This window comes from Schistocerca americana, chromosome 10, assembly GCF_021461395.2.
Source record: "Schistocerca americana isolate TAMUIC-IGC-003095 chromosome 10, iqSchAmer2.1, whole genome shotgun sequence".
Classification (NCBI taxonomy): Eukaryota; Metazoa; Arthropoda; class Insecta; order Orthoptera; family Acrididae; genus Schistocerca; species Schistocerca americana.
In genome coordinates, this window is record NC_060128.1 from 65,317,290 (window position 1) to 65,336,463 (window position 19,174).

General features: G+C 46.1%; 1 protein-coding gene across 1 annotated transcript in view; it reads right to left on the reverse strand.

Moving 5' to 3' along the window:
• Nucleotides 1-275: 275 nt before the first annotated feature.
• The window catches only part of LOC124552534 (venom allergen 3-like), a 50,050-nt gene continuing 31,151 nt past the window's right edge, over nt 276-19,174 (reverse strand). Inside the window, exons 4-8 of the mRNA XM_047126850.1 lie at nt 17,145-17,226; nt 13,250-13,413; nt 11,327-11,427; nt 7,843-7,937; nt 276-1,720 (exon numbers count right to left, since the gene is read on the reverse strand). Coding sequence (XP_046982806.1) covers nt 1,644-1,720; nt 7,843-7,937; nt 11,327-11,427; nt 13,250-13,413; nt 17,145-17,226 — 519 coding nt within the window. The 3' untranslated portion in view covers nt 276-1,643. The remainder of the gene's footprint in view (nt 1,721-7,842; nt 7,938-11,326; nt 11,428-13,249; nt 13,414-17,144; nt 17,227-19,174) is intronic.

Below are 19,174 nucleotides of genomic sequence, written 5' to 3' on the forward strand. Positions count from 1 at the left end.
TACCAACAACAACAACTAAAAAAATCTGGTTGCATCATTCGAACACACGATGAGACGAAATATTTAAAGATGAGTTTGATAGCCACGAAATACGTATATTTGTGGATTTACCTTCATGGGGGCTCCAAACAAGTTGCTAATTGCCAATAATGACTAGGCAGATCGCCATGTCTGCATTGTCAATTGCAGACTTAAATAGGATAGTTATACAATGGAAAATAGTGAAAAGTGAGGACACTTTAATATTTTAATTATCATTTATTATGTTTCACAAAATTATCAAATGATCACAGTTAATACAAGACCTTAAATAAGCGCACAACCAAAACCATATATGTTTTGTAACTATGTAAGTACGTACATAAATATTTTGGTATTTATTTAGAATATCGCTAAGCGTGACATATTTCAGGTTACAAGAGTAGAATATTTTATTTCATGTACTCGTAGCATTGACACATGAAGCATAGAGATATATACTTTAATATCAGATCCCAATATGGGACGGAAAAATAAGACACGGCGTGTACTTTCCAGAGTTCTTAAACTCTGAAATGATATGCTTTCGACCGAAGATGCAATGGGAGGTGAACAATAGCGAAGACTTTTGAAGCACACAACGTTACGTTTTGAGTAACAGTTCGACTCCTGATCGGCACTGTTTATTTAATGCCGACAAGGAAAGGTTTCTGAATGTTCTGGTGAAAACAACATTAAGAAGATCAAAATGAAAGACCTGCTAAAAGGGGGTACGGGGTGACATGATCGAGTAACTAATATTATGCAGGTTATTTTTTGATTCTAAGGCGTGACAGCTTATTGTCTTTTTGTGCATAACTGGTGTGAAATGAGTCTCCTGTAATTCGAATTGTATGACTGTAAAAGAAAATGACAAGTCCAAACATAGTTGCCGTATACTGGAGATATAGAGAGCACCCGTGAATGGCGTGACGTGCACCCTATTATCAAAGAGAGATAATAGTATTTGTATTATACGTCTGTCGTGGTTGTTTTCCTCAGCTGATGGTTGGCAACAAGAAGTGTTGGTACTAGCTACAGACTTCTCTAAAGATGATAGAAGTGATGAGTAATCTGCTAAAGAAAAGTACGAGGAAAACTATGCCTGACAATTTTAGAATATAATGTTTATTGATAGGGCTATGATAATGGCGGTTTAAGACTGAGTTTAGGTATAGTAGTTCTTAATGTTTACGTAGGAGCAGAGGAAGAAATTGCGTAGCAAATGGCGTGAAGTAATGGAATGATGACGTGAGGTAGGTGCTCCTGGTGATGTAGCGCGATTTGATCCACAATTCTGGTTGTTTTTTTCACACAATGTCGCTTTTGTACAAAGGCAGTAGAAGCAGAACGTTTACTGCGAACAAAGAGCAGAATTTCTTCTGAGAACAGAGGCGGCGTGCCTTGAGGAAAGCGTTTAGAGACTGCGGTGGGGCGACGTGGGAGGTGAATTTCTCCTCCCCATAGTGACTCAGCGTCGCTTCCGTATGGAGAAGTTGCTGGAAAATCTCCAGTTCCTCGCAGCCCACTCCAGCTCTGCTGTGGACAGGCGGTGTCAGCTGGCTAGGCCGTAGAGTGTCGAACCGGTGACCAGCGGAGAGCGTGCGCCGTCGACGTCGGCGTGTTCATCCCCAGAAGGCGGAGAAGCCGCCGAAGGTCGTGTAGCTGCACTGCGACCCCAGCTGCGAGTAGCCGCGCACCTCTGCAACAGACACGGAGAGACCAGGTTGGCAACGCTGTCTAGTTATGTCAATTACCAGTAGAATGGACGTCATGTGTGGACGTCTCAAAAAGGCTGTACTAGATCGATGCCATTAACAAGTTTTCATAGCTTATGCAGAAGTTAAACGTGTGCTGGACTGAAAACCTTATGGAAGTTTTCATCAGGATAAAGCACTACAGGTGTCACACAAGTTGTTTAAAAAAACTGGTCAAGTTTGAGAAGGTCTCGCACTCCGAGTATTCCGTACAAACTTAAATTCTGTATACAGACCGCTCATCCGTCCCACGAATCGAGAATATCGACGATTTTTGCCTCATATTGATACTGAGAAGATGTTGGCCCCGGGAATTCCAAGACTTTCGAGTCTATTTTAATTTTAATTCTGAAATCGGGTAATAAATGGCAAAAGAAATATCTTTTTCGTGTGATATAATTACAATTGACAATTTTTTTCTTTGCTTGTCCCGGGAAACCTTGCTGCTTGCCATATTTTATTCTTGTAGACGAAATGGAGACACCCTTAAATTTTTGATGAGTGAGTTTGCGAGCATCAAAATATGTGATATAAATGGCCGTATCTTTTCATTTCACTGACCTAGAAGCTTACATTTAATACACCGCCAAGGGACTATAGGTTTTGAACTTGATACCTCTATCCGATCCCGAAAAAAAAAGGTCCTAACAGATGGACGGATAAACAGTCGGATAACGAACGTCAGAAAAGATATTTTTCGTGAGTTTGCTTTCAGACGTTTCACGCCAAGTGGAGCATAAAACGCGATTCATCTGAAAAGGCCATCTGTGGGCACTCGGTGGACGTCCACTGGCTGTACTAGAGTGCAAATTCCACTCTTCACCGGCGATGAACGGGAGTCGGCGTGGTTGCATGAACCAGGCGCCTACTGCAGCGTTTGGTGAACATCCGTTGAGCAGATACTGGCGGTAGGCCCTCGGTTCATCTGGGCTGCCGGTTGCTCAACAGCTGGACGTCCGTTCGCCCCTACGCGTCTCCGCAGCCGTCAATCACTCCTTTTGTCTGTGCCCGCGGTGGAACACAGTCGCTTTGGCTCCAGTTTTGGATAGTGTCACTTTTCCAAGCACGGCATACTTTAACTACGACGGCACACCAACTATTTACAAACTTAACCATGCCAGAAATGTTTGCACCCTCGTACCGCTTTTGTACGACGGATAAATCGCTCCGTGTTTACGTTACGGCAACGACTGCACTGTTTTGCGCGCCCCCCGACTCGCTCTATATACCTTCCACTGGTAGTTCTGCCAACTGCTGCCTGTACGTGGTTATTATACGATACTGGCCATTAAAATTGCTACACCAAGAAGAAATGCAGATGATGAACGGGTATTCATTGGACAAATATATTATACTAGAACTGACATGTGATTACATTTTCACGCAGTTTGGGTGCATAGATCCTGAGAAATCAGTACCCAGAACAACCACCTCTGGCCGTAGTAACGGCCTTGATACGCCTGGGCATTGAGTCAAACAGAGCTTAGATGGCGTGTACAGGTACAGCTGCTCATGCAGCTTCAACACGATACCACAGTTCATTAAGAGTAGTGACTGGCGTATTGCGACGAGCCAGTTGTTCGGCCACCATTGACGAGACGTTTTCAATTGGTGAGAGATGTGGAGAATGTGCTAGACAGGGCAGCAGTCGAACATTTTCTGTTTCCAGAGAGGCCCGTACAGGACCTGCAACATGCGGTTGTGCATTATCCTGCTGAAATGTAGGGTTTCGCAGAGATCGAATGAAGGGTAGAGCCACGGGTCGTAACACATCTGAAATGTTACGTCCACTGTTCAAAGTGCCGTCAATGCGAACAAGAGGTGACCGAGACGTGTAACCAATGGCACCCCATACCATCACGCCAGGTGATATGCCAGTATGGCGATGACGAATACACGCTTCCAATGTGCGTTCACCGCGATGTCGCCAAACACGGATGCGACCATCGTGATGCTGTAAACAGAACCTGGATTCATCTGAAAAAATGACGTTTTGCCATTCGTGCACCCAGGTTCGTCGTCGAGTACACCATCGCAGGCGCTCCTGTCTGTGATGCAGCATCAAGGGTAACTCATAGTCCATGCTGCTGCAAACGTCGTCGAACTGTTCGTGCAGATGGTTGTTATCTTGCAAACGTCCCCACCTGTTGACTCAGGGATCGAGACGTGGCTGCACGATCCGTTACAGCCGTGCGGATAAGATGCCTGTCATCTCGACTGCTAGTGATACGAGGCCGTTGGGATCCAGCACGGCGTTCCGTATTACCCTCCTGAACCCACCGATTCCATACTCTGCTAACAGTCATTGGATCTCGACTAACGCGAGTAGCAATGTCGCCGTACGATAAACCGCATCGCGATAGGCTACAATCCGACCTTTATCAAAGTCGAAACCGTGACGGTACGCATTTCTCCTCCTTACACGAGGCATCACAACAACGTTTCACCAGAGCAATGCCGATCAACTGCTGTTTGGGTATGGGAAATCGGTTGGAAACTTTCCTCGTGTCAGCACGTTGTAGGTGTCGCCACCGGCGCCAACCTTGTGTGAATGCTCTGAAAATCTAATCATTTTCATAGCACAGCATCTTCTTCCTGTCGGTTAAATTTCGCGTCTGTAGCACGTCATCTTCGTGGTGAAGCAATTTTAATGGCCAGTAGTGTACGCTGACGACAAACGAAGCTGATGTTCACATTAATGCGACTCAGACGTGTATTAGCACTTTATTTTTAGCACTAGGATCATGATACCGTCAATTTGAACAGTAGGCCTCTCACCGAGACGGCACTTACCGTAAAAAGGAGTGAAATTTTTTGACGTACATCGAATTGTTATTTCACGGTACCTCGCGAAGACAAATGTCGTATCTGTTTCGGGGACGGACACATCTGCGATGAGAATGGCTGTCCTGTTCCGGGTGCTCCTTACTCCGCTGGGCCACTCAGCGCACCTGCCAGAGGCTGACGGCGGAGGAAATTGCGAGGGGGCTAATTTCCCCGGCAGTCCGCCCCGAGTAATTTCCAAGCGTCGCCGAGGCGTGCTCTGCCGACCAATGAGCGTTGCCCGGCCCCACTCCTGGCCCTGGCCTTACCTATCGGACGCAGTGTCTCGCTTTGGTCGCTTGGGAACTTCGAACGTGTACACGCCTATGAGTGCCATAGGGCAGCGTTTTAGGTCCAGCTTTAGTAGCTGTCGTACACTAAAGCTCCAAAGAAACTGGGTCAGGCATGCGTATTGAAATAGAGAGAGATATGTAAACAGGCAGAATACGCCGCTGCGGTCGGCAATGCCTATATAAGACAACAAGTGTCTGACGCAGTTGTTAGATCAGTTACTGCAGCTACAATGGCAGGTTATCAAGATTTAAGTGAGTCTGAACGTGGCGTTATAGTCTGCGCACGAGCGATGGGACATAGCATCTCCGAGGTACCGATGAACTGGGGATTTTCACGAGTGTACTGTAAATATCAGGAATGCGGTAAAACATCAAGAACGGGACCAACAACGACTGAAGAGAATGGTTCAACGTGACACATGTGTAACCCTTTCGCAAAGTGCTGCACATTTCAATGCTCGGCCATGAACAAGTGTGAGCGTAAGAACCATTCAAGGACGTCATCGATATGGGCTGTCGGAGTCGAACGCCCTCTCGTGTACACTTGATGACTGCACGACAGAGCTTTACGCCTCGTCTGGGCCCGTCAACACCGACACTGGAATGTTGATGACTGGAAACATATTGCCTGGTGAGATGACTCTCGTACCAAATTAAATCGAGTGGATGGACGCGTACGAGTACAGAGACAACCTCATGAATCCGTGGACTCTGCATGTCAGCAGGGGACTGTTCAAGCTGGTGGAAGCTCTGTAATGGTGTGGCGCGTGTGCAGTTGGAGTGAGTGACACGCGTAAAGCTGAAATACTAAACACTTTTTTCCAAAGCTGTTTCACAGAGGAAGACCGCACTGCAGATCCTTCTCTAAATCCTCGCACAAACGAAAAAATGGCTGACATCGAAATAAGTGTCCAAGGAATAGGAAAGCAACTGGAATCACTCAACAGAGGAAAGTCCACTGGACCTGACGGGATGCTAGTTCGATTCTACACAGAGTACGCGAAAGAACTTGCCCCCCCCCCCCCCCCTTCTAACAGCCGTGTAACGCAAGTCTCTAGAGGAACGGAGGGTTCCAAATGATTGGAAAAGAGCACAGGTAGTCCCAGTCTTCAAGAAGGGTCGTCGAGCAGATGCGCAAAACTATAGACCTATATCTCTTACGTCGATCTGTTGTAGAATTTGAGAACATGTTTTTTGCTCGAGTATCATGTCGTTTTTGGAAACCCAGAATCTACTATGTAGGAACCAACATGGATTCCGGAAACAGCGATCGTGTGAGACCCAACTCGCTTTATTTGTTCATGAGACCCAGAAAATATTAGATACAGGCTCCCAGGTAGATGCCATTTTCCTTGACTTCCGGAAGGCGTTCGATATAGTTCCGCACTGTCGCCTGATAAACAAAGTAAGACCCTACGGAAAATCAGACCAGCTGTGTGGCTGGATTGAAGAGTTTTTAGCAAACAGAACACAGCACGTTGTTATCAATGGAGAGATGTCTACAGACGTTAAAGTAACCTCTGGCGTGCTACAAGGGAGTGTTATGGGACCATTGCTTTTCACAATATATATCAATGACCTAGTAGATAGTGTCGGAAGTTCCATGCGGCTTTTCGCGGATGATGCTGCAGTATACAGAGAAGTTGCAGCATTAGAAAATTGTAGCGAAATGCAGGAAGACCTGCAGCGGATAGGCACTTGGTGCAGGAATTGGCAACTGACCCCTAACATAGACAAATGTGATGTATTGCGAATACATAGAAAGAAGGATCCTTTATTGTATGATTATATGATAGCGGAACAAACACTGGTAGCAGTTACTTCTGTAAAATATCTGGGAATATGCGTGCGGAACGATTTGAAGTGGAATGATCATATAAAATTAATTGTTGGTAAGGCGGGTACCAGGTTGAGATTTATTGGGAGAGTCGTTAGAAAATGTAGTCCATCAACCACGCAGGTGGCTTACAAAACACTCGTTCGACCTCTACATAACACATTTTACAGAATTGTGTTCTACATACAGTGGGGGGAATGTTCGGAGACGACGCTTGTTTATATCAGGATGACAATGCATCCTGTCACAGAGCAGCATCTTTGAGGGAATGTTTCTTGGACAATAACATTTCTGAAATGCATTAGCCTGACCGGAGCTCAACCTGAGCCCAATGGAACACATACGGGGTGAAGTAGAATGTTGATTTCTCTCCAGACCTCAGCGTCCACCACCAGTATCCTTTGCTGTTCCGGCTCTTGACGAAGAATGGGCTACCATTCCTCTGTAAACATTCAGATACATCACTAAGAGTGTCCCCAGCAGAGCTCAAGCACAATGTATATGGGAAAATGAATAATGTTCGTAGTTTCACACTTGCTATTCAGCCCACTGGAGTAGACAGCTGAGATCCCCGTCTGGCCATCCAGATATACGTTTTCTGCTGTTTCTCTAGATCGTTTAATACTTGATTGTTTTTTAACGACACGGGCAGTTGACTTGCTTGCTGTTGCCTCAATGATCTTACGCTGCCTTTGTGAAGACCTGGAAGTGACGTTAAACCTGAATCTTCCCTGTTTTGTACCCCGAAAGACTGTCACTGAAGTGTTTAGGAAGGTTCTTACGAGACAAATGGCATCTTTCGTCGAGCAGATTTAGAAAGAAGTGGAAGAAAGCGGTGCAGGGATGTATGGATTGATAGATAGGTAGATAAAAAGTAGATAACCACAGAAAGAGAGAGTGATATATATATATATATATATATATATATATATATATATATATATATATATATATATATATAGAGAGAGAGAGAGAGAGAGAGAGAGAGAGAGAGAGAGAGAGGAAGGGGAGGTAGAAGGACGAAATGTGAAGAAAACTAATAGGGAGGAGAAAACACACACAAATGCTAGTTCCTTCCACATGTGATAGGAGCACTTGAAAGAGAGAAACTTACCACAGAGTCCAGGGTAGCGCTTGGACGGGGATATGCCCTGGGACGAACAGGATGGGCTGCCCTTCTCGTAAGGGGCTGCTCCAACAACGTTACCTCTGCAACAGCAACAACATACACAACATAATACAACGCTGAACGCAGCTCACCTCAACAGTAACATGTCTGAAAACAAACACCCCCCCCCCCCCCCCCCCCATACACGCACACAGACCTACGACAAATTTCGTAAATGATTGAATGTGATGAGAAACGGTAGTTAGCATATCCAGTTATTTAATGAAGCATCTGCAAGAATTGTTAAGTCACACAGACAATTAAGTTTTGGAAAAATGAGAAAAAAAATTGTTTGGTTCATGGGTTACCTCAAAATATCATATTGAATGAAGTTACATAGTATCCGACAAGAAGAGAAGAGCACCCAGAAGACATTGTCGGACACCATTGTAGCTTGGCACATGTACGCACCATTGACCGTTATTTAACTTGCTAGAGCTGCAATTTTCTGTGACCGATAGAGCGGCCACGCATTGCATGACTGTTGTTCGTGTTTACTGCTTTTTAAGCTCAATTTGCTTTTATAGTAGTACAGGGAAGCACCACACCGGATTTATTGTAATGGCATTGTCCCCATATACGAGGGTTGTCCAGGAAGTAAGTTCCGATCGGTCGCGTAGTGGAAACCACTGGTAAAATCCGGTAAAGCTTTGCAGAGACGTGCTGGGCAGTGTCTCTAGTATGCCCGTCGATCGTGTCGCGTCGCTCTTTTCAGTTTTGAGTGAACAGTGAGCACGTAAAGATGCGTAGGGAATAGCGCCTCCCGCCAAGTATGAGGGCCTGGTTAGAGACTGCGCCTGTGGCATGCAGCCCACATAACACAACTGTCGAGCAGTTCCTTCTTCATGCCAGTTCTCGGCCGCACACTGCAGGGGCAATGAAGACGCTCCTGCAGCACTGGGAAGTGTTTGATCACCCACAATACAGTCCGTAATTGGCTCTCCCTGAGTCTCATCTCTGCTCACAAGAAGCGCTGGCTATGAAGACAAAATTTTTCCACAGGCACCGAGCTGCAGACCAGTGCAGATAACTGGCCGAAAGCACCGGCGGCTGCTTTCTATGACGAGGATATTGGAAAGTTGGTACAACACTACGACAAAACTCGAAGTTGGAGCGGCAACAATGTAGAGAAGAAGGTGGAAGGTGTACCTAACTGTTGCAAATAAAACGTTTCTGGACTTCACTGTGTTTACCATTTCGCGACCGATAGGAATTTACTTACTGGACAGCCGTCGTATTTCAGATAACCAGCTGATGCCCTGTCCGGGCAGAACGCATCGTTCATAAGTTAATAAAGAACATTTTGCGACCTACGACTGTTTCTTAAATAGTTAGAAGGAGTTAATTTTATCACTTTGCGTATTGTTTTTTCCAATGAACCTCTGTGGTGTGTTGGGGCTTATGGGCGCTCAACATCGAGGTCATCAGCGCCCTGACACACATTAAAAGGAACGAATGTGTCCAATGAACCTCTTGCTAGTAACAGGTTTTTTCGAGAAGCGGCTCTCGTCTTTGTTTTGTGCCGTTGTATTTACGTTCTTGTCTTTCAATTTCACCATTGAAAAAACTCAAAACACGCTCTTATGCGTTAGCACGTACTTGCACCAGTCTCTTCAGTTCATGTAGCAGCCTGTAAAGCATCAGGTTCACGGAAGCACCAAGAATTGTAAATACAAAACATTTCCTTTTAAACTTTTGTGTTTGTTGTTGACGGTACAGCAAGCGCGAAAACCGAAGCAGGCTCCTTTAAGAATTTTGGGGATAAGCTGCAGTAGTAAAATACAGAAGCAAGACTGCGGTTATTAAAAGGCAAAGGACATGAAAGTGAAGCAGTAGACGAGAACGTAGTGAGTCATCTATCCTCGATGTTATCTAGTGTGCACAGTGAGCAAGCTGTGAAGGAGAGTAAGAATAAATTTGGAGACGGAATTTGAAGTTCAGGAAGAAAAAATAAAACATTTGATGCTTGCCAGTGACATAGCAATCCTCTCAGAAACGACAAAGGAGCAAGGACGGGAGTTGAACGGAAAGGATAACGTCTTGGAACGGTGGTACAAGATGATCATTTACTGAAGTGAAACATGGGAAATGTAGTGCAGTCGAATTACATGGGGAGATACTGGCGGAATATATTAGGAGATGAGACGCAAAAAGGAGTAGGCGAGTTTAGATATTTGGGCAGGAAAGTGAGCGGTGTTGGCCGAAACAGAGTGAATGTAAAATGAAGACTGGGTGTGGGAAGAAAAGCATTACTAAAAAATAGAAATTTGCTAATGTGTGTACGTATTATAAATTAAAGTACCCCGCCACGCTTTTGTGTCTGTATGTGAACGATAACCTCAGGTACTTCTGTAGCTATTTTCATAAGGTTTTTACTAATATGTTAGGTCGATTCACGTGGAAGATTTGTGTGTATAATTTACAAAGATTTCATACAAATTGGCTGAGCTACGATAATGATTGTCATTTGGTCGTGCCTCATGAGAAGTTTTTCGGCGTGCTCTGCTTAAATCGTTTAAGTTGTACGAAAATTGATGTGAAGGAATTGTTCCTCTAAAAAAAGCTAAATAAAAGCCACCATATTGTATGTTTATCTGTTAAGAGAAATTAGTGAATAGCATGTAAGATACACGTGAAAAACTTCAACGTAGGTGAGTGATTTGCATTACAAAATACGAATATTTATCAAAATACATATTGCATTTAAACTCCATTACAACAGTTTACATCCCAAACACTTAAGACCAAGTGTTTTTAGGCTGACTGTGTATACTTGGTGCTATCCGTATAAAGCTGATGCGGGTCGCTAGTCGTGTATAAAATCAGAAAGTTTTTTCTGATGATGTTTGCCTGGAGTGTCGCCCTGAACGGAAGTGAAACATGGTCGATAAGCACAAGAGAGCAGAAGCGTTTGGGACATTGTACTACAGAAGAAATCTGCAGAGTAGATGAGTAGATCAAATGAATAACAATTAGGGAAAGAACCGAATTGGGGAAAAAAGGAAATTTATGGCGCAACGTGACTAGAAGAAGGGAATGCCAGTTTTGTAAAGGAAGGAAGTGTGTGTGTGTGTGTGTGTGTGTGTGTGTGTGTGTGAGAGAGAGAGAGAGAGAGAGAGAGAGAGAGAGAGAGAGAGAGAGAGAGAGAGAGAGAGAGAGAGAGAGAGGGGAGGGAGGGGGGGGGGGGAGGGGAATTGCAGGAGACGAAGGCTGGAATACAATAAGGTGGTTCAGGTATATGTAGGGCGCAATAGCTTTGCGGTTGCACAGGATAGACTACCACGGAATGACGATCAGAACAGTTACAACACCAGTTTTATGTTGTCAGACGATCGTTTCTAAGAAAGCTGGTAGCGATTAAAATTTGTGATAAATTAGCAGATGTTAGTGTTACATAAATGCAAAATTCCCTAATAATAGAGAGACTTACCCAGGGCCGTAGTTGCAGACGTAGAGCTTGGTGTATCCGCGGCTCCGGTCGTAGAAGAAACTGTAGCCGCAGCCCACCAGGTACGTGTCTCCCCACACCAGCTGCAACACAACAGCGGGGGCTGTGAGGGAGCAGCCAGTCTAGCCGCGAGCGGTAAATTCACGGACACGACAAAAACTTGAAATTTGGAGGGGGTGTTTAAAATTATACTGCAGGTATCGCTTAAGAAGTGATTTTTCCAAATTCCTCCCCTCCATGCCCGTACAGGCCTCGGAAGGCCCAAAGGTACCGACCGACTGCCGTGTCATCCTCAAGTGAGAGCGATCACCAGATGCGGAGGGGCATGTTCCGGTGTTTTTGGAAATTCAATCCCAAGGGGGTGAAATAGGGGATGAAAGTTTTTATGTGAATGGTTCGTTATATTACAACATTTTTAGAGCTAAATATATCAAATTTGGTATTTGTCTCCTCTAGAAATATGTGTTATGACATGAACGTTTGTACAGAAATGTTATCATAATATTGAAAAGGACGTATTAACAAAGACTTCCGATCCCAGGTACCAGCTAGTGAGAAGTACATTCGAAAACGACCATGCTGCTATGGACTTAATTCAAAAATGGTTCAAATGGCTCTGAGCACAATGGGACTTAACATCTGAGGTCATCAGTCCCCTAGAACTTGTTGTTGTTGTTGTTGTGGTCTTCAGTTCTGAGACTAGTTTGATGCAGCTCTCCATGCTACTCTATCCTGTTGCAAGCTTCTTCATCTCCCAGTACCTCCTGCAACCTACATCCTTCTGAATCTGCTTGCTCTTGGTCTCCCTCTCGAATTTTTACCCTCCACGCTGCCCTCCAATACTAAACTGGTGATCCGTCGATCTCTCAGAACATGTCGTACCAACCGATCCCTTCTTCTGGTCAAGTTGTGCCACAAACTTCTCTTCTCCCCAATTCTATTCAATACCTGCTCATTAGTTATTTGATCTACCCACCTAATCTTCAGCATTCTTCTGTAGCACCACATTTCGAAAGCTTCTATTCTCTTCTTGTCTAAACTATTTATTGTCCACGTTTCACTTCCATACATGGCTACACTCCATACAAATACTTTCAGAAACGACTTCCCGACATTTAAATCTATACTCGGTGTTAACAAATTTTTCTTCTTCAGAAACGCTTTCCTTGCCATTGCCAGTCTACATTTTATATCCTCTCTACTTCCACCATCATCAGTTATTCTGCTCAAATAGCAAAACTCCGTTACTACTTTAAGTGTCTCATTTCCTAATCTAATTCCCTAAGCATCAGCCGACTTAATTCGACTACATTCCATCATCCTCGTTTTGCTTTTGTTGATGTTCATCTTATATCCTCCTTTCAAGACACTGTCCATTCCGTTCAACTGCTCTTCCAAGTCCTTTGCTGTCTCTGACAGAATTACAATGTCATCGGCGAACCTCAAAGTTTTTATTTCTTCTCCATGGATTTTAATACCTACTCCGAACTTTTCTTTTGTTTCCTTTATTGCTTGCTCAATATATAGATTGAATAACATCGGGGATAGGCTACAACCCTGTCTCAGTCCCTTCCCAAACCTAGAACTTAAACTACTTAAACCTAACTAACCTAACTAAGGACATCAGACACATCCATGCCCGAGGCAGGATTCGAACCTGCAGCCGTAACAGTTGCGCGGTTCCGGACTGATGCGCCTAAAACCGTTCTGCCACAGCGGACGGCTTGACCTTAATTAAAGTGAAAAGTTTAGATGATGTTGCAATACTGGGTATGCGAGCGAAGCAGAACGTGGTAAACTAGTATTATATGCGGCGTAAATGTGATGAACGTAAAGTCTATGCGTGAAGCCCATGGCCGGGTGCGGGTAGAGCGGCACTAGGAGTGGGCGGGTGGCGTGACGTACCTGCGTGTAGTGTCCGGTGGCGGCGCCGAGGCTGCCGTCCTGGTAGCGGTAGGCGGCCACCTCGCCGTACCAGGCGGCGATCTGCCGCGGGAAGTCGGGCTCCGGGCTCACCTGCCGGCGCGTCGTCCACGTGGCGGCCACGTTCTGGCCCACCGGGAAGCGCGCTGCAACACAGGTGCGCGGGGCGTCAGCGCCGGCCCAGGCTCTGCCGTGTCATCGCTGTGCTACCGTCCCCACACCAGATGTGTGCTAGTCGACACCCAGAAATATAAAGGTTATGCCCGCAGAAGGCTTTTTCGATTGTGGAAGTACTGGGCTGTCTCATGAGATCGTTCGCTTTTCGTTACAGTGCAGTCACGAAGAACGCCTGGGAACACATCTGCCCGCAGTACAGCGACGACAGGTAGGTTGCCGGACTGTCTGCATACACGCTTCACGCACAACTTCGTGCACAACTTAACCAAAGAAGACGGATCGGTTTTGTAAACAAACTAATTATTTGGTGCAGTATACACCATTATGGTCGCCAATATTTATTTCATTTTCTCTGGAAGCTTATAAATGGCATTCTTACAAAATGGAGGACGGGGGGGGGGGGGGGGGGGGGAGCAGGTTGACGGACTTTTCGGGTCAATCTGCAGTCCTCCCCCCATGAACCATGGACCTTGCCGTTGGTGGGGAGGTGCCTCAGCGATACAGATAGCCGTACCGTAGGTGCAACCACAACGGAGGGGTATCTGTTGAGAGGCCAGACAAACGTGTGGTTCCTGAAGAGGGGCAGCAGCCTTTTCAGTAGTTGCAGGGGCAACAGTCTGGATGATTGACTGATCTGTCCTTGTAACACTAACGAAAGTGGCCTTGCTGTGCTGGTACTGCGAACGGCTGAAAGCAAGGGGAAACTACAGCCGTAATTTTTCCCGAGGGCATGCAGCTTTACTGTATCATTATATGATGATGGCGTCCTCTTGGGTAAAATATTCCGGAGGTAAAATAGTCCCCCATTCGGATAGAGTAGCATTGAGAGCTGCATCAAACCAGTCCAGGACTGAAGACAACAACATCAACTGCAGTCCTCCAAGGCGATGAAAGTCGTTTGCCATCCAGGAAATTCTGCAGGGAATAGAATAGGTGAAAGTCGAAAGGGGCAATGTCTGGCGAATAGAACGGTCGGGGTAACACATCCCACTCAGATGATTGCAGCTTTTGATGGGTCAGTATAGAGGTATGTGGTCTGGCGTTGTCGTGGTGAAAGATGACATCAGCCGTTTCCCATCGATGCTAGCCTTGAGACTATCCAGCTGCAAAAAATGTGTCTCGGAAGTGAGGATCTCATTCGGAAGAAGTTCGTAGTACAGCACGTCTTTGCAGCCCTACCAGATGAGTAGCAGAACCTTTCCCGGATAAAGCCCTTTTTTAGGACCTGGTGGCTGCCCTGTCTTTGCTCTTCTGGTTGTCGTGTACACGAACCACATCTAAGTTACCATCCGTTCCAGAAAAGGAGCATTCTGATTGCGACTCCGTAAGGAAATGCAGAGGGACACGCGCTGAATCAAATTCGCTTCACTCAGTTGATGAAGAACCCATACACCTCGAATATTTTCGTAACCCAGTTTCCTCAACTTCCTGGCTACAGTAGCACGGGTGACGTTGAGCTCCAATGCCACACCCGCGCTGTCATTCGTGGGTTGCTTACTATGTTTTTTTTGTGGTTTTAGGGCGCACAACTTCAATGGTCATTAGCGCCCTGACTACGTTAAGAATGCACCGCGAGGCACAAGTTTAAAACAACAACTAAAAGGGAAAACACAAGACAGACTCACAGGCATAGGATTAAAAAACAGCATCATCAAATGTCCTTAGAGAGATTTGTCAAATTGATAAAACGAAGAACACGAGCAGCTGCACATAGGTCATCCGCTAAAACGGCTTCTAAAGTACATGGTAGGTTAAGATCTAGACGCAGTGTGTTAAAATCAGGACAGGACATTAAAATGTGGCGGACCGTCAGCAATTGCCCACATGGGCAGAACGGCGCCGGCGCAGCCGTCAGCAAATGGCGATGGCTGAACCGGCAGTGTCCAATGCGTAACCGGGCCAAAACGACCTCCTCCCGCCGCCGCTCTCTCAGCGATAAAATGCGCCGACAAATGACCCTGCTACAATCTGATGAAGGGACACAACAAGAAGCTGTCCGAGGCTGGAGGACCGCAGCCCTGGCCGCGGCATCTGCAGCTTCGTTCCCAGGGATACCGACATGGCCAGGGACCCACATAAAGCTAACCGGAGAACCGACGTCCACCAGCTGCTGAAGAGAGCGTTGGATCCGGTGCACGAAAGGGTGAACCGGATACGGATCACTGAGGCTCTGGATGGCGCTCAGGGAATCGGAGCAGATGACATAAGCAGAATGTCGGTGGCGGCAGATGTAAAGAACAGCCTGGTAGAGGGCAAAGAGCTCAGCTGTGAAGACCGAACAATGGCCGTGGAGCCGGTATTTGAAACTTTGTGCCCCGACAATAAAAGAACACCCGACCCCGTCATTGGTCTTTGAGCCATCTGTATAAACGAAGGTCATATTGATGAACTTTGAACGAAGTTCAACAAAACGGGAGTGGTAGACCGAACCGGGGGTAGCCTCTTTTGGGAGCGAGCTGAGGTCAAGGTGAACGCGGACCTGAGCCTGGAGCCAAGGTGGCGTGTGGCTCTCGCCCACTCGAAAGGTTGCAGGGAGTGAAAAATTAAGGTGTTGAAGGAGGCGACGAAAGCGAACTCCAGGGGGTAGCAGGGCAGAGACATACAACCCGTATTGACGGTCGAGAGAGTCGTCAAAAAAGGAACGATAAGACGGGTGGTCGGGCATTGACAGTAGCCGACAGGCATACCGACAAAGCAGTATATCGCGCCGGTAGGTGAGTGGCAATTCGCCAGCGTCAGCATGAAGACTCTCTACGGGACTGGTATAAAACGCTCCGATCGCAAGTCGTAAACCCCGATGTTGTATGGAGTTGAGGCGGCGTAAGATGGATGGCCGTGCAGAGGAGTATACGAAGCTCCCATAATCCAGCTTGGAGCGGACGATCGACCGATATAGACGAAGCAGGACGGTTCGGTTGCTTACTATGTCATCAAGCCGTCCCACGTCCTTGAACGTTCGCCGTCCAGATCGAGGGTTGTCCGTTAGGCCTAACACGTTTCTGTGCAATAGTCACTCATTAGAGTTTGTTTATGGAGTAAAAGGAGCAGTAAGGTAGAGTCTTACGAGGCGACCATTTAGTTTTGCGCTAAGGGCCATTTCATGAGAAACGTTCCATTATTCATTTATTGTAAATTATTTACTGAATAAAATCAGTATTACGGTATGTTATCTTGACCATAGAAGCACTTAGCCTTTTGGGACAATATTTTCGATAAGTATAGAACAAATAAGGCATTAATATATAATCTAGAATATATGTACATAACTCTGTGCTACGGATGTTTGACGAATACAACTTCAATTCTGATTAATTACCACAATTGGTTCCGTGAGCAATACAGTTACCGAAATACAAGATTTAAGGTTGGAGTCACGGTCCAGCATACATCAGCGAGAAAGTTTAAAAGACAGCTGACTCTCCCCTGGAAAGTTAAAGTTCCGTTCTTTATTGTAGTTGCGCGAGTCCAGCGAGATGTGTATGGAAGCTTCTCTCAATGAAAAAATGGGAGTGAGATAATGACAGAAGAGGAAGTGCCAGGGCGAGGCGTTAGCCATACATGGATAGCTCAGACGCTAAGAAAGGTAAGGTTCTGGGTTCGAGTACCCTGTCAGGCACACAGCTTTATCCTGCCACGAAGTTTCAATCTTCGTAGAGTTTGAACGTAGAGGAGGGACGGGTAGTGCGGCACTGGTACTCACAGACGTCGCGGTTGTGGTCGTGTCCCATGGTGCACTGGTCAGCCCAGCGCTGTGCGATCGACGCCAGCTCCTCGTCCCACACCTGCAACATACCAACACAAGGGTGAGTCCTGACAGCCAGCTAAGTTTTCAGTATTTACTATCGCTGTCACTGGTGCAACGCTGATGTGACTGGGATTTCGAGATCCGTTAAATACAAACTCTCAGCTGACAGCGCCCCTGTTATTTTTAAATGTACCACGAACTGTACTGAGACGAACATCTCAGTATATTGGTAAACCTGTCACTCCAGGAAATTTCAGAACCCCAGTGACACACTATGCGATACCACAGGTCATACAAAATAGATTACACTACGTAAAAAGAGAGAGAGAGAGAGAGAAGGAGAGAGAGAGAAAGAGAGAGAGAGAAGGAGAGAGAGAGAAGGAGAGAGAGAGAGAGAGAGAGAGAGAGAGAGAGAGAGAGAGAGAGAGTGTTTCAAATGGCTCTGAGCACTATGGTACAGGACATCACACACATCCATGCCTGAGGCAGGATTCGAACCTGCGACCGTAGCAGCAGCGCGGTTGCTGACTGATGCGCCTAGAACGGCTCGGCCACAGCGGCCGTCAGAGAGAGAGAGAGAGAGAGAGAGAGAGAGAGAGAGAGAGAGAGAGAGAGAGAGAGAGAGAGTGACAAACATCTAGAAGGGGGCGAGAGTATGTGATGTTATGCTACTGATTACAAAGTCAAGTCAAATTTACAAAGAACTTAGCAATATGAGCCCACTCACTGTAGCTTTGATACACGCACTGATTCAATTTTGTAGGCTGTCAGAAATTGTTTTAATTCTCTCCTGAGACAAGCTGGCCCACAACTATTGTAACTGGTCCTGCATATCCTTGATACTGGCACTGGGATGATTTGACGATCGAACTGGTGCGGCACATGTTCTTTCAGGTGGGTAACTCGCTGGCAACCAGTGTACATAAACATCACGCAGGTAGTTGACAGAGACACCTGCCGTGTCTGGACGAGCATTGTCCTTTTGAAAAATGGCATCAGGGATAATACGTGAGGAGCGAGGACGTCCGACAGGCGCCGTTGCTCCACCATTCACTCAGTCACTACCGTCCGTGACCTGAACTTATACTCAACGGCTCCCCGTGCTATTACGCCGGTGTGCCTCTCCTCCAAATCATTGCAAGTATGGTACCTCTCCCCAGATCGCCACTATACTCAACGATCATGGTCATCCGGCGTAGAGCAGATCCGCGATTTATCGCTGAATACCATGCGACGCCACTCATCAGCATGTAATATCTCTCTATATTCGATGAATTATTCTGATACAATTCTACCCTTGAATGACGTTTACTGATTTTCTATCTTCATACTCGCAGAATCCATGCGCAAAGTGGTTTCATACAATAGCTATGCCATGAGCGCATAATTATTCTTTGTACTACTCTCTCTGGGGGTTGTTAAAAAAAAAAAAAAACTTCCGAGTTTATCTTCGTGCCGATTAGCCTGAGCTTTGTTTGAAGAATTGTAATCTGAATATTGAGATTTATGACAAAAGATAACTGATACGAAATTGTACGATTAAAAGGGATATATATATATATATATATATATATATATATATATATATATATATTACTCCTGGAAATGGAAAAAAGAACACATTGACACCGGTGTGTCAGACCCACCATACTTGCTCCGGACACTGCGAGAGGGCTGTACAAGCAATGATCACACGCACGGCACAGCGGACACACCAGGAACCGCGGTGTTGGCCGTCGAATGGCGCTAGCTGCGCAGCATTTGTGCACCGCCGCCGTCAGTGTCAGCCAGTTTGCCGTGGCATACGGAGCTCCATCGCAGTCTTTAACACTGGTAGCATGCCGCGACAGCGTGGACGTGAACCGTATGTGCAGTTGACGGACTTTGAGCGAGGCCGTATAGTGGGCATGCGGGAGGCCGGGTGGACGTACCGCCGAATTGCTCAACACGTGGGGCGTGAGGTCTCCACAGTACATCGATGTTGT